This window comes from Oncorhynchus mykiss, chromosome 7 (assembly GCF_013265735.2).
Source record: "Oncorhynchus mykiss isolate Arlee chromosome 7, USDA_OmykA_1.1, whole genome shotgun sequence".
Classification (NCBI taxonomy): domain Eukaryota; kingdom Metazoa; phylum Chordata; class Actinopteri; order Salmoniformes; family Salmonidae; genus Oncorhynchus; species Oncorhynchus mykiss.
This window is the reverse complement of record NC_048571.1, coordinates 79,860,159-79,875,756: the sequence shown is the minus strand read 5'-3', so window position 1 is coordinate 79,875,756 and position 15,598 is coordinate 79,860,159. Positions and strand designations below refer to the sequence as shown.

The 15,598-nt window shown below is 45.0% G+C and overlaps 1 protein-coding gene across 4 annotated transcripts in view; it reads right to left on the bottom strand.

The window, feature by feature from the left end:
• Positions 1-2,264: 2,264 nt before the first annotated feature.
• The window catches only part of LOC110529042 (proto-oncogene tyrosine-protein kinase Src), a 33,083-nt gene continuing 19,749 nt past the window's right edge, over positions 2,265-15,598 (bottom strand). Inside the window, exons 4-13 of one of the 4 annotated variants that reach the window (XM_036984170.1) lie at positions 14,321-14,338; positions 13,764-13,862; positions 12,910-13,013; positions 12,291-12,440; positions 8,567-8,722; positions 8,155-8,334; positions 7,845-7,921; positions 7,455-7,608; positions 6,160-6,291; positions 2,265-3,528 (exon numbers count right to left, since the gene is read on the bottom strand). In XM_036984170.1, coding sequence (XP_036840065.1) covers positions 3,320-3,528; positions 6,160-6,291; positions 7,455-7,608; positions 7,845-7,921; positions 8,155-8,334; positions 8,567-8,722; positions 12,291-12,440; positions 12,910-13,013; positions 13,764-13,862; positions 14,321-14,338 — 1,279 coding nt within the window. In that variant the 3' untranslated portion in view covers positions 2,265-3,319. The remainder of the gene's footprint in view (positions 3,529-6,159; positions 6,292-7,454; positions 7,609-7,844; positions 7,922-8,154; positions 8,335-8,566; positions 8,723-12,290; positions 12,441-12,909; positions 13,014-13,763; positions 13,863-14,320; positions 14,339-15,598) is intronic. The other 3 variants (XM_036984172.1, XM_036984171.1, XM_036984173.1) reach the window with 3 other exon arrangements.

Below are 15,598 nucleotides of genomic sequence, written 5' to 3'. Positions count from 1 at the left end.
CTTTCTAATGATTGTACAACTAAGTCACACTAATCTCAGGGTGATTGCACACAACAACAACAAACAGAGCTGTGTTCAATAGGCACCCGATGGAATTCAACGGATGGAAAAAGGCATGAACAAAGAGGGCTTATCTAATAACAAACCCTACATTTTCATTTTCTGTTGCAAAATGTTTTTAAATCGCGAACATGACCCAAGTGCAATTGTACTAGCAGGGAGTCTATTAGCACACAGTACGCTTGACATCACTTCTATGAGTATACAATGCTGTCATCCGATACATTTCATGTGAAACTGTCTGGGAGCTTTACAACGTTTCAGTTTTATTGACAGAGGAGGAAAGAAAGAAGCAGCATCTTTAGACAACAAAACAAATAAAAACATTCAAAAAATGCAATGTGAGAGTTGGAGACCTGGAAGAAGCAGCACTAGATAATACTGGAGAGAGAGGAGGAAATAGACAAAGAAGGGAGAGAGAGAGGAGGAAATAGACAAAGAAAGGGAGAGAGAGGAGGAAATAGACAAAGAAAGGGAGAGAGAGAGAGGAGGAAATAGACAAAGAAAGGGAGAGAGAGAGGAGGAAATAGACAAAGAAAGGGAGAGAGAGAGAGGAGGAAATAGACAAAGAAAGGGAGAGAGAGGAGGAAATAGACAAAGGGAGAGAGAGAGAGGAGGAAATAGACAAAGAAAGGGAGAGAGAGAGAGGAGGAAATAGACAAAGAAAGGGAGAGAGAGAGAGGAGGAAATAGACAAAGAAAGGGAGAGAGAGGAGGAAATAGACAAAGAAAGGGAGAGAGAGAGAGGAGGAAATAGACAAAGAAAGGGAGAGAGAGGAGGAAATAGACAAAGAAAGGGAGAGAGAGAGGAAATAGACAAAGAAAGGGAGAGAGAGAGAGAGAGAGGAGGAAATAGACAAAGAAAGGGAGAGAGAGAGAGGAGGAAATAGACAAAGAAAAGGAGAGAGATGAGGAAATAGACAAAGAAAGGGAGAGAGAGAGAGGAGGAAATAGACAAAGAAAGGGAGAGAGAGAGAGAGAGAGGAGGAGGAAATAGACAAAGAAAGGGAGAGAGAGAGGAGGAAATAGACAAAGAAAGGGAAAGAGAGATGAGGAAATAGACAAAGAAAGGGGGAGAGAGAGGAGGAAATAGACAAAGAAAGGGAGAGAGAGAGGAGGAAATAGACAAAGAAAATGAGAGAGGAGGAAATAGACAAAGATAGGGAGAGAGAGAGGAGGAAATAGACAAAGAAAGGGAGAGAGAGAGAGGAGGAAATAGACAAAGAAAGGGAGAGAGGAGGAAATAGACAAAGAAAGGGAGAGAGAGGAGGAAATAGACAAAGAAAGGGAGAGAGAGGAGGAAATAGACAAAGAAAGGGAGAGAGAGAGAGGAGGAAATAGACAAAGAAAGGGAGAGAGAGGAGGAAATAGACAAAGAAAGGGAGAGAGAGAGGAGGAAATAGACAAAGAAAGGGAGAGAGAGGAGGAAATAGACAAAGAAAGGGAGAGAGAGAGGAGGAAATAGACAAAGAAAGGGAGAGAGAGGAGGAAATAGACAAAGAAAGGGAGAGAGAGAGAGGAGGAAATAGACAAAGAAAGGGAGAGAGAGGAGGAAATAGACAAAGAAAGGGAGAGAGAGAGAGGAGGAAATAGACAAAGAAAGGGAGAGAGAGAGAGGAGGAAATAGACAAAGAAAGGGAGAGAGAGGAGGAAATAGACAAAGAAAGGGAGAGAGAGAGGAGGAAATAGACAAAGAAAGGGAGAGAGAGGAGGAAATAGACAAAGGAAGGGAGAAAGAGAGAGAGGAGGAAATAGACAAAGAAAGGGAGAGAGAGAGAGGAGGAAATAGACAAAGAAAGGGAGAGAGAGGAGGAAATAGACAAAGAAAGGGAGAGAGAGAGAGGAGGAAATAGACAAAGAAAGGGAGAGAGAGAGAGGAGGAAATAGACAAAGAAAGGGAGAGAGAGGAGGAAATAGACAAAGAAAGGGAGAGAGAGAGAGGAGGAAATAGACAAAGAAAGGGAGAGAGAGAGAGGAGGAAATAGACAAAGAAAGGGAGAGAGAGGAGGAAATAGACAAAGAAAGGGAGAGAGAGAGGAGGAAATAGACAAAGAAAGGGAGAGAGAGGAGGAAATAGACAAAGAAAGGGAGAGAGAGGAGGAAATAGACAAAGAAAGGGAGAGAGAGGAGGAAATAGACAAAGGAAGGGAGAAAGAGAGAGAGGAGGAAATAGACAAAGAAAGGGAGAGAGAGAGAGGAGGAAATAGACAAAGAAAGGGAGAGAGAGAGGAGGAAATAGACAAAGAAAGGGAGACAGAAAGACAGACCCACAGAAGTTACATCCCTAATGGCTCCCTATTCCCTACATAGTGCACCATTTTTTGACCTGAGCCCTAGGGTCCTATATCTGACCCTATTCCCATAGGGCTCTGGTCAAAAGTAGTGCACTACATGTATGTAGGGAATAGGGAGCCATTTGGTATGCACAAGAGAGGAAAAACAGACGGACGTTCCTTCGGCACCGGTGCCACGTTGGCAGCGCTCTGCAAGAGGAGAGGAGGTGGAGAGGTCAGATGCTATGGCTGCTTCTAATTTTTCCAAACTTGCAAGTGTGCACTTGCACACTCCCCCTTGAGGATTTCAACAATGAGGGCGGATTTCAACAAAGAGGGAGATTTCCTCTAGTATAGCCAATGCTTACACTAATCCAATGCTTGACAGGTAGTGCACAAGTGCACACTTTGGGATAACTTTGAACGGATTCCGGGCAAAGCCTTTGATGAGAAAGGGACGAGGACAGAGAGGGAGGGTCAAAACAGTGGCCATGTTCCATCTCACTATCCTCCGTCCTTCCTTAGGATACTTCGGGTTGAAGTTTGTCCTAGCTACAGATCTAGGATCAGCTTCCCTTCCCCTGATCTTAACCATTAGTGGAGAAAATGCTAAACTGACCCAAGATCAGCATCCAGGGGCAACTGCACCCTACTCCACCTTAGGACACTTACCATCTTTCCTCCACAGATCTAGGATCAGCACCTTTCACATCAGTCCAACCCTCAACCACTATGACAGTCCCCACAAAACCTGTCTTTGTAGCTCCAGGTTAGAAGTCACTCATAACAACAGGTCTAGGATCAGCTCCTCTTTTCTTCCCACTCCTAAACCAACCTTAACCATAGTCCATTACAGTGGGGAAATAACACAAACCTGACCCATGATCAGGGTGCAGTGAGGGTGGGCAGCGACATGGGTGGGCATTGGGCAGGGGGGTGGGAAAGTCCATCCATAAGGCCCGGGGGGGGGGGTGATGTCCCTGAGCCTTATAGGTTCTCCCCAGGCTGGTACTGGGGCTCAGTGGAGGTGAAGTAGTCCTCCAGGAAGCCCTGCAGGTACTCGAAGGTGGGCCGCTCCTCTGCGTCCTTCCTCCAGCAGGTGAGCATGAGCTCGTGCATGGAGGCTGGGCACTCAGCAGGGCAGGGCATCCGGTAGCCACGCTCCACCTGATCCAACACCTCCCGGTTCACCATGCCTGAAGACAGTGTATGGAAGGGACAGATAAATAAATAAAGAAATAGAGGGAGAGAAGAGAGAGAAACACGTTCGACAGTGTTTTTCTATAAAACCTGTTCAACTTTTGTACTGCACATGATTCCACTAGGAAATCAAATAATAGCTGAAAATAACATAGCATTCAATCCAACAGCCCTCCTCTAATTTATATTAAAAATAAACACACAGAAAAAACACCAACCCTTCACTTCCTTCTAAGTGCAATTGTATGCAACTCCTCATCTTGGACGACTGTTTAGTCAAAGTACACTGTATATGTAAACAAAGTATACTGTATATGTAAACAAAGTATACTGTATATGTAAACAAAGTATACTGTATATGTAATCAAAGTATACTGTATATGTAAACAAAGTACACTGTATATGTAAACAAAGTATACTGTATATGTAAACAAAGTATACTGTATATGTAAACAAAGTACACTGTATATGTAATCAAAGTATACATTACTTATCTCATATGTATATACTGTACTCTACAGTGCCTTGCGAAAGTATTCGGCCCCCTTGAACTTTGCGACCTTTTGCCACATTTCAGGCTTCAAACATAAAGATATAAAACTGTATTTTTTTGTGAAGAATCAACAACAAGTGGGACACAATCATGAAGTGGAACGACATTTATTGGATATTTCAAACTTTTTTAACAAATCAAAAACTGAAAAATTGGGCGTGCAAAATTATTCAGCCCCTTTACTTTCAGTGCAGCAAACTCTCTCCAGAAGTTCAGTGAGGATCTCTGAATGATCCAATGTTGACCTAAATGACTAATGATGATAAATACAATCCACCTGTGTGTAATCAAGTCTCCGTATAAATGCACCTGCACTGTGATAGTCTCAGAGGTCCGTTAAAAGCGCAGAGAGCATCATGAAGAACAAGGAACACACCAGGCAGGTCCGAGATACTGTTGTGAAGAAGTTTAAAGCCGGATTTGGATACAAAAAGATTTCCCAAGCTTTAAACATCCCAAGGAGCACTGTGCAAGCGATAATATTGAAATGGAAGGTGTATCAGACCACTGCAAATCTACCAAGACCTGGCCGTCCCTCTAAACTTTCAGCTCATACAAGGAGAAGACTGATCAGAGATGCAGCCAAGAGGCCCATGATCACTCTGGATGAACTGCAGAGATCTACAGCTGAGGTGGGAGACTCTGTCCATAGGACAGCAATCAGTCGTATATTGCACAAATCTGGCCTTTAGGGAAGAGTGGCAAGAAGAAAGCCATTTCTTAAAGATATCCATAAAAAGTGTTGTTTAAAGTTTGCCACAAGCCACCTGGGAGACACACCAAACATGTGGAAGAAGGTGCTCTGGTCAGATGAAACCAAAATTGAACTTTTTGGCAACAATGCAAAACGTTATGTTTGGCGTAAAAACAACACAGCTGAACACACCATCCCCACTGTCAAACATGGTGGTGGCAGCATCATGGTTTGGGCCTGCTTTTCTTCAGCAGGGACAGGGAAGATGGTTAAAATTGATGGGAAGATGGATGGAGCCAAATACAGGACCATTCTGGAAGAAAACCTGATGGAGTCTGCAAAAGACCTGAGACTGGGACGGAGATTTGTCTTCCAACAAGACAATGATCCAAAACATAAAGCAAAATCTACAATGGAATGGTTCAAAAATAAACATATCCAGGTGTTAGAATGGCCAAGTCAAAGTCCAGACCTGAATCCAATCGAGAATCTGTGGAAAGAACCGAAAACTGCTGTTCACAAATGCTCTCCATCCAATCTCACTGAGCTCGAGCTGTTTTGCAATGAGGAATGGGAAAGAATTTCAGTCTCTCGATGTGCAAAACTGATAGAGACATACCCCAAGCGACTTACAGCTGTAATCGCAGCAAAAGGTGGCGCTACAAAGTATTAACTTAAAGGGGCTGAATAATTTTGCACGCCCAATTTTTCAGTTTTTGATTTGTTAAAAAAGTTTGAAATATCCAATAAATGTCGTTCCACTTCATGATTGTGTCCCACTTGTTGTTGATTCTTCACAAAAAAATACCGTTTTATATCTTTATGTTTGAAGCCTGAAATGTGGCAAAAGGTCGCAAAGTTCAAGGGGGCTGAATACTTTTGCAAGGCACTGTATATAATCTACTGCATCTTGACATCTTTATGTAATACATGTATCATTAGCCACTTTAAACTATGCCACTTTATGTTTACATACCCTACATTACTCATCTCATATGTATATACTGTACTCTATACCATCTACTGCATCTTGCCTATGCCGTTCTGTACCATCACTCATTCATATATCTTTATGTACATATTCTTTATCCCGTTACACTTGTGTGTGTGCGTGTATAAGGTAGTAGTTGTGAAATTGTTAGGTTAGATTACTCGTGGGTTATTACTGCATTGTCGGAACTAGAAGCACAAGCATTTCGCTACACTCGCATTAACACCTGCTGACCATGTGTATGTGACAAATAAAATTAGATTTGAAGTACACCGTCGATGTAAACCTGAAGAGGCATTGTGTGTCAACACGTTGGTGTTTTATACCTATTGTCAGCAGAGTGCGTAACTACTTGTCTTAATGTTTTCATGAAGAAAAGTCACCGGTACCTGGATATGGGACTCTGCCTTTAGTGGCCAGTTCAGTGAGCAGGACCCCGAATGACCAGACATCTGACTTGATGGTGAAGCGTCCGTAGAGTGCAGCCTCTGGCGCGGTCCACTTAATGGGGAACTTGGCACCTGGGGAAACAAAACCCTGATTGATGACACACTCTGATAAAAGACCATGGTAGCCAAAATGTCACTGTTTTAACTAGAATACATCAATACAAGCCTATTTTCCTAAAAACAAGGCTAGAGTTGAGCCTACAAGGCTACAGTCCACCAAATGGAAAACTTAACCTTTCACAGAGTCAGAATTAGTACATTTTCCTGAAGTTATTTAGCCCCTTTATTACAATCCCTGAAGTCACAAAGTCTGCATCTAAAAACTTCAAAAACAATAAACACAAGTAATCAAGAGACCAGGTTAAGCAGGGGTCCTCCAAAAACAGGCCTAGGACATACATTACACAAAGATATTGGACCCAGACCAGAGCAGAACCCTGTCTGGCGATGTACACATGACCTTCTATGAGGAGGGGGCGGCAGGCTAAACACACCGAGACCAGTTGGAAAGAAAACCAGGATAAACAGGGGTCCTCCAAGACCAGGATAAACAGGGGTCCTCCAAGACCAGGATAAACAGGGGTCCTCCAAGACCAGGATAATAGGGGTCCTCCAAGACCAGGTTTAGGACACACAACTACAGATTTGGCCTTGCCTGCAGCCTTGCCCTGTCTGTCAGTGTACTGAAGCCTTACCCTGTCTAGCAGTGTACTGAAGCCTTACCCTGTCTAGCAGTGTACTGAAGCCTTACCCTGTCTAGCAGTGTACTGAAGCCTTACCCTGTCTAGCAGTGTACTGAAGCCTTACCCTGTCTAGCAGTGTACTGAAGCCTTACCCTGTCTGTCAGTGTACTCGTTGACTGAAGCCTTACCCTGTCTGTCAGTGTACTCGTTGACTGAAGCCTTACCCTGTCTAGCAGTGTACTGAAGCCTTACCCTGTCTAGCAGTGTACTGAAGCCTTACCCTGTCTGTCAGTGTACTCGTTGACTGAAGCCTTACCCTGTCTGTCAGTGTACTCGTTGACTGAAGCCTTACCCTGTCTAGCAGTGTACTGAAGCCTTGCCCTGTCTAGCAGTGTACTGAAGCCTTGCCCTGTCTAGCAGTGTACTCGTTGACTGAAGCCTTACCCTGTCTAGCAGTGTACTCGTTGACTGAAGCCTTACCCTGTCTAGAAGTGTACTCGTTGACTGAAGCCTTACCCTGTCTAGCAGTGTACTCGTTGACTGAAGCCTTACCCTGTCTAGCAGTGTACTCGTTGTCCTCTATGAGGCGGGCCAAGCCGAAGTCGGCCACTTTACATGCCAGGTTGTCCCCGACCAGGATGTTGGCAGCCCTGAGGTCTCTGTGGACGTAGTTCATTCTCTCTACGTATGCCATCCCTGCTGCAATCTATACACACACAGAGACACGGAGAGAGACACGGGGAGAGAGAGAGACGGAGAGAGAGAGACACGGGGAGAGAGAGAGAGACGGAGAGAGAGAGAGAGACAGCAAGAGAGAGAGACACAGCGAGAGAGAGAAAGAAAATTCTGAGTAAAAATGAACAAAAGAGGAGAAAAACTTAAAATCAACTGAAATAAGACCATTATGCCAAAAGGTATTGAACATTGTAGCGTTTGTCCCACCTGAGATGCCATATCCACTAACTGGGGTAGACGTAGCAGCTTGCCCGTGTCACCTTTCAGGAAGTCCAACAGGCTACCTATGGGAGCGACAGTGTTATCAGAATACTGAGAGAAAGAGAGAGAAGGCAGGAGAAAGGGAACACAAGAACAACGTGTGTGTGTGTGTGTGTGTGTGTGTGTGTGTGTGTGTGTGTGTGTGTGTGTGTGTGCGCATACACACGTGAAGACCAGCCTGGACCACAGCCCATGTAGTCAGCGATGATGATGATGATGATGATGATGATGATGATGATGATTGCTCTACTGTTACCTTGGCTCATGTACTCGGTGACGATGTAGATGGGTTCCTCAGACACCACGGCGTAGAGCTGCACCAGTTTCTCATGTCTCAGCTTCTTCATGACCTGTGCTTCCTGGAGGAAGGCTTCTGGGGACATGGTACCCGTCTTCAGGGTCTTGATGGCCACCCGCGTTGTACCATTCCATGTCCCTTTAGAAACACAATAGCCATGGGTCAGAGTACCCAGAGTACCTAGCCAACGAAGCTAAAGGAGTACACAGGACAGCCCATGGAACAGACCCACGTTTCTGCCACAACTAACTACACAGTCCTTATATGAAGTTATAGTTGAAATACATGAAGTTGGAATAAAGGTGTCTGTTAAAAAACGATGTATTATTCATCTATACTTCAAAAAACAGTGTGTGTGTGTGTGTCTTACCCATCCAGACCTCTCCGAAGCAGCCCTGGCCCAGTTTGAGGTCGAGGTGGAGGGACTCCCGGGATATCTCCCAGGCGTCGCGGGCCAGGCCCTGGGTCTGAGGCTTCAGCATCGGACACACCTCTGTCAGACAGTGGCACAGTCCATCTGCATGCTCTGTGGTTCGGTACGGGAAGACAGAGCGAGGCATACGGTCACCGCCTAGACAACTGGAACTGTTCACCCTTGTTAACACTATCCACCTAGACAGTTGTTTTGGGTTTTCTGAGAGATTGGCACATCTGACAAGTGTCAGAAATGTGTTTGGCCTCCCGAGTGGCGCTGCTGTCTTAAGGCACTGCATCGCAGTGCTAGAGGCGTCACTACAGACCCGGGTTCGATCCCAGGCTGTGTCGCAGCCGGCCGCGATCGGTAGACCCATGAGGCGGCGCACAATTGGCCCAGCGTCATCCGGGTTAGGGGAGGGTTTGGCCGGCCGGGATGTCCCCATCAAGCCCTAGCAACTCGTGGCGGGCCCGGGCGCATGCACGCTGACATCGGTCACCAGGTGTACGGTGTTTCCTCCGACACATTGGTGCGGCTGGCTTCCGGGTTAAGCGAGCAATGTGTCAAGAAGCAGTGCGGCTTGTCAGTTTCGTGTTTTGGCGCACGCATGACTCTTGACCTTTGTCTCTCCCGAGTCCGTATCGGAGTTGCAGCGATGGGCAAGACTAACTACCAATTGGATACCATGAAATTGGGGAGAAAAAGGGGTAAAACGTTTCAAATAAAGAGTGTTCAATATTCTTATTGAGTTATTCTGTCTGTGTCGTCTGTATTCGGTTTCACTTTGATATATTATTGACAAAGACACTGCATACCATGTAACAACAATTATATATTTTAAATATACAGTTGGGTCGGAAATTATTGACAGCCTTGATAAAAATGAGCAAAAATCACAATACAAAATAAATAATTAAAATACTCAGCTATATTGTTTGCAAAAAACCTTGGGAATTATATTTATTAATACAATTGATCATAGAAAAATATATTGTTTAACATATAAACAATACCTCTCCTTGCAAGAATGACAAAACTGAGCCTTTTTCTAAAATGTTTAAGGATGGAGAACACATTCGGAGAGATCTTGGACCATTCCACCATACAGATTCTTTCCAGAACCTTGATATCCTTAGTCTGTACCTCTTCAATCCAAACCACAGGTTTTCAATGGGGTTCAAGTCCGGAGACAGATAGCCATTGCACTTTACACTAATTGGAAACGGTTGTGAAACAGAACGACTGAATTGCTCAAACCATGCCCTTGACTTTACACCATATTACAGTACATGAACAAATAAACACCAAAACATTCACTTCAAGTTTGGTGTTACTGGCTGTATAATAATCATGCTTGTAAGCATCTATTAACATATAAGGTGCTAATGATGTGCTTATAATACGTTACTCACTGCGACAGACAGTAACGGGCCAGCGTGTTACTCACCGTGACAGTAACAGACCAGGGGGTTACTCACCGTGACAGTAACATACCAGGGGGTTACTCACTGCTACAGTAACAGACCAGCTGGTTACTCACCGTGACAGTAACATACCAGGGGGTTACTCACCGTGACAGTAACATACCAGGGGGTTACTCACCGTGACAGTAACATACCAGGGGGTTACTCACCGTGACAGTAACATACCAAAGGGTTACTCACCGTGACAGTAACATACCAGGGGGTTACTCACTGCTACAGTAACAGACCAGCTGGTTACTCACCGTGACAGTAACATACCAGGGGGTTACTCACTGCTACAGTAACAGACCAGCTGGTTACTCACCGTGACAGTAACATACCAGGGGGTTACTCACTGCTACAGTAACAGACCAGCTGGTTACTCACCGTGACAGTAACATACCAGGGGGTTACTCACCGTGACAGTAACATACCAGGGGGTTACTCACTGCTACAGTAACAGACCAGCTGGTTACTCACCGTGACAGTAACATACCAGGGGGTTACTCACCGTGACAGTAACATACCAGGGGGTTACTCACCGTGACAGTAACATACCAGGGGGTTACTCACCGTGACAGTAACATACCAAAGGGTTACTCACCGTGACAGTAACATACCAGGGGGTTACTCACTGCTACAGTAACAGACCAGCTGGTTACTCACCGTGACAGTAACATACCAGGGGGTTACTCACTGCTACAGTAACAGACCAGCTGGTTACTCACCGTGACAGTAACATACCAGGGGGTTACTCACTGCTACAGTAACAGACCAGCTGGTTACTCACCGTGACAGTAACATACCAGGGGGTTACTCACCGTGACAGTAACATACCAGCTGGTTACTCACCGTGACAGTAACATACCAGGGGGTTACTCACCGTGACAGTAACATACCAGGGGGTTACTCACCGTGACAGTAACATACCAGGGGGTTACTCACCGTGACAGTAACATACCAAAGGGTTACTCACCGTGACAGTAACATACCAGGGGGTTACTCACTGCTACAGTAACAGACCAGCTGGTTACTCACCGTGACAGTAACATACCAGGGGGTTACTCACTGCTACAGTAACAGACCAGCTGGTTACTCACCGTGACAGTAACATACCAGGGGGTTACTCACTGCTACAGTAACAGACCAGCTGGTTACTCATCGTGACAGTAACATACCAGGGGGTTACTCACCGTGACAGTAACAGACCAGAGGGTTACTCACCGTGACAGTAACATACCAGGGGGTTACTCACCGTGACAGTAACAGACCAGCGGGTTCCTCACCGTGACAGTAACAGACCAGCGGGTTCCTCACCGTGACAGTAACAGACCAGCGGGTTACTCACCGTGACAGTAACATACCAGTGGGTTACTCACCGTGACAGTAACAGACCAGAGGGTTACTCACCGTGACAGTAACATACCAGGGGGTTACTCACCGTGACAGTAACAGACCAGCGGGTTACTCACTGTGACAGTAACATACCAGCTGGTTACTCACCGTGACAGTAACAGACCAGCTGGTTACTCACTGCGACAGTAATAGACCAGTTGGTTACTCACCGCGACAGTAACAGACCAGTTGGTTACTCACTGCGACAGTAACAGACCAGCTGGTTACTCACCATGACAGTAACAGACCAGCTGGTTACTCACTGCGACAGTAACAGACCAGCGGGTTACTCACCGTGACAGTAACAGACCAGCTGGTTACTCACTGCGACAGTAACAGACCAGCTGGTTACTCACTGTGACAGTAATAGACCAGTTGGTTACTCACTGCGACAGTAATAGACCAGTTGGTTACTCACTGCGACAGTAACAGACCAGCTAGTTACTCACTGCGACAGTAACAGACCAGCTGGTTACTCACTGCTACAGTAACAGACCAGCTGGTTACTCACTGCTACAGTAACAGACCAGCTGGTTACTCACTGCGACAGTAATAGACCAGCTGGTTACTCACTGCGACAGTAATAGACCAGTTGGTTACTCACTGCGACAGTAACAGACCAGCTGGTTACTCACTGCGACAGTAATAGACCAGTTGGTTACTCACTGCGACAGTAACAGACCAGCTGGTTACTCACTGCGACAGTAACAGACCAGCTGGTTACTCACTGCGACAGTAACAGACCAGCTGGTTACTCACCGTGACAGTAATAGATCAGCTGGTTACTCTCCGCGACAGTAACAGACGAGCGGTTTACTCACTATGATAGTGGTAGACCAGCTGCTGCAGGCTGCTGAACTGGGTGCGTGAGGTGATGTAGAAACCACCGCTGTCTAGCTTGCGTATCTTGTAATGTTTGACGTTGAGACCTTTGGTGTTGTCGTAGTCCAACACGGACAGGCAGTAGGCTCCTGTGCAGAAAAATAGAATTACAAAATGATTTGATACATTGTCTGCATTCATCTCTATGCTTCTGTGTGTGTGGAAGGAGTAATGTGTGGGTCAAAACCAGTTAACTTCAAGTGTGAATGGATCACCTGGACATCTGTAGTAGTCATACTCCAATCAAGCTAGTTACGCATCTAGTGTTCCACACTACACACATTAGCACACTACATGTTCACAGCATAAGCTACACCACATGACCTCATTATCCTCAAACTCAACTCTGGACCTACAAGTCCGTTTCACTGCATTTATGTCATTGTTTGGGGGAGAGGGACAAAGTGCCTCTTCAACCGTTTGGTGGGTTCATTCCGTGTTCAAATTTACTACTTCACAATAAAAAGAGGAAACTTCAACAAGGAATTTGACAATAATCTAACAGTGCTTCTACTCCACGTCTAAAATGTCTGTCGCTCTCTGAGGGGTTCTTCTCACCCTTGGTGGTCTCGCTCTCTCGGACCAGGAAGGTGCCTCGTCGGTTCTGTAAACTCAAAAGGAGCCTCTCTGAGTCGCGCCGAGTTATTTTCCCAAAATACCACCTGTGAAAGTGGGCCAGAGTGAGTGAGAAAGAACAGTGAGAACCTGCCACTGAGCAAAGTGGCATTGCACTCCAAAATCATAGTGGGGTCACGTATTCAGACCTCAAAACAAGTGTCACGTCGACGAGTCCACGCTCCAGTGGTATTGTGTCGATCCAGCTTTATTAGCACATACATTTTGTGGGGAAATTATGCAGTGCTTATCTTTTCCAACATATTTTTGATTGTGGCATATAGGTGGATCTACAAAACAGATGGCCTGGGACATGGAGTTATGCCATCAGAAGGCCACTTTTGAGAAATGAAAAGGCCTAACAAACTGTGATTTTGGAGGGAAACTGTCCCTTTAATATCCTTATGGAGCACTACTGAAGTACATCTGAAGTACATCTGAAGTACATCTGAAGTACATCTGAGACCAGGGTATTTTACTATCCAGATGGGTTTGTCCATAGTCATACATCTTAGAGAGAGTTTGGCCAATGTTATTAAAGCTGGACGCCATGCTGCTTCTTCTAGGGTTGCAACATTCTAGTAACAAAATTCCCAGTTTTTTCCAGAAATCCTGGTTGGAGGATTCCACATTTCTTTCTGATTCCAGGAATAGGCAAAGTTACCAGCATTTTGCAACCCTAGCTCCATCTCAGCATTCTAAACCCACGGCTGTTTCCAAAAAAAGTCTACATTTTATAACTCGATAAAAACAGGAAAGATCGAGATAAAAAAAAACAAAAAAAAAAGTTGATGTACTCTTCTGCTTGAATGGAGTCAGAGGGGGCCACATAGTTGCTGGGGATGTAACCGCTTTCTCCGGTAGTCAGAGACCGAGCCAGCCACCAGTCCCCTTCCCTGCAGCGAGACACAGGAGAGAAGGAGGTGATGACAGGGTTATTGACTTGGACAACCAGAAGCCCTCCCTGGGTTCATTCAGAGTACTAACTGGTCACTCACATCAGATAGACACATTTGACCGTGGTTGAAGCCTAAAAACAGCCCTGGGAGTAAAACCAGTGGAGGACACTGTGTGCTCACACCATGACATTCATAGGATCAAAAAAGATCTTAACCTCTCTTGACTAAATAATCATTTAAAAAACAGGGAAACCAAGTGAAAACAATGACAAAACGTACTTCACAAACTGTCATTTTGCCTTTGAGTTCATCAGCACAAATGGTTTGGTTTGTTGTAGGTTGAGCTGACACACATCACCTCAGTGCACACTGAGGAAAAACGGGGTTGATCGGGAAGAGGAAAGGTGACGAGAAGTTAAGACAGGGGGGGGATCAGAAAGGATTAGTTCACTGACCTGAAGCTGTACTTTCTCCTAAGAGAAACCATGAAGCATGAGAGAGGGAAATAACAGACAGCAGAGAACATCAAAAACACACAGAAAGAAATGCAGCAAACAGCAGAGCACACAAGACCAGACCATAGAACAGTAGCAACAACTATGTGTGTGATTATATATATACACACTCACAGTTGAAGTAAGAAGTTTACATACACCTGAGCCAAATACATTTAAAATCAGTTTTTCACAATTCCTGACATTTAATCCAAGTAAAAAATCTCTGTCTTGGTTCAGTTAGGATCACCACTTTATTTTAAGAATATGAAATGTCAGAATAATAGTAGAGAGAATGATTTATTTAAGCTTTTCAGTTTTTATTTATTTATTCAGCATTTATTTCTTTCATCACATTCCCAGTGGGTCAGAAGTTTACATACACTCAATTAGTATTTGGTAGCATTGCCTTTAATATTGTTTAACTTGGGTCAAACGTTTCGAGTATCCTTCCACAAGCTTCCCACAATAAGTCCGGTGAATTTTGGCCCATTCCTCCTGACAGAGATGGTGTAACTGAGACAGGTTTGTAGGCCTCCTTGCTCGCATACTTTCAGTTCTGCCCACAAAGTTTCTATAGGATTGAGGTCAGGGCTTTGTGATGGCCACTCCAATACCTTGACCTTGTTGTCCTTAAGCCACTTTGCCACAACTTTGGAAGTATGCTTGGGGTCATTGTCCATTTGGAAGACCCATTTGTGACCAAGCTTTAACTTCCTGACTGATGTCTTGAGATGTTGCTTTAATATATCCACATCCTTTTTTCCCCCTCATGATGCCATCTACTTTGTGAAGTGCACCAGTCCCTCCTGCAGCAAAGCACCCCCAGAACATGATGCTGCTACCCCAGTGCTTCACGGTTGGGATGGTGTTCTTCGGCTTGCAAGCCTCCCCCTTTTTCCTCCAAACATAACGATGGTCATTATGGCCAAACAGTTCTATTTTTGTTTCATCAGACCAGAGGACATTTTTCCAAAAAGTACGATCTTTGTCCCCATGTGCAGTTGCAAACCGTAGTCTGGCTTTTTTTATGGCGGTTTTGGAGCAGTGGCTTCTTCCTTGCTGAGCGGCCTTTCAGGTTATGTCGAAATAGGACTCGTTTTACTCTGGATATAGGTACTTTTGTACCCGTTTCCTCCAGCATCTTCACAAGGTCCTTTGCTGTTGTTCTGGGATTGATTGGCATTTTTCACACCAAAGTACTTTCATCTCTAGGAGACAGAACACGTCTCCTTCCTG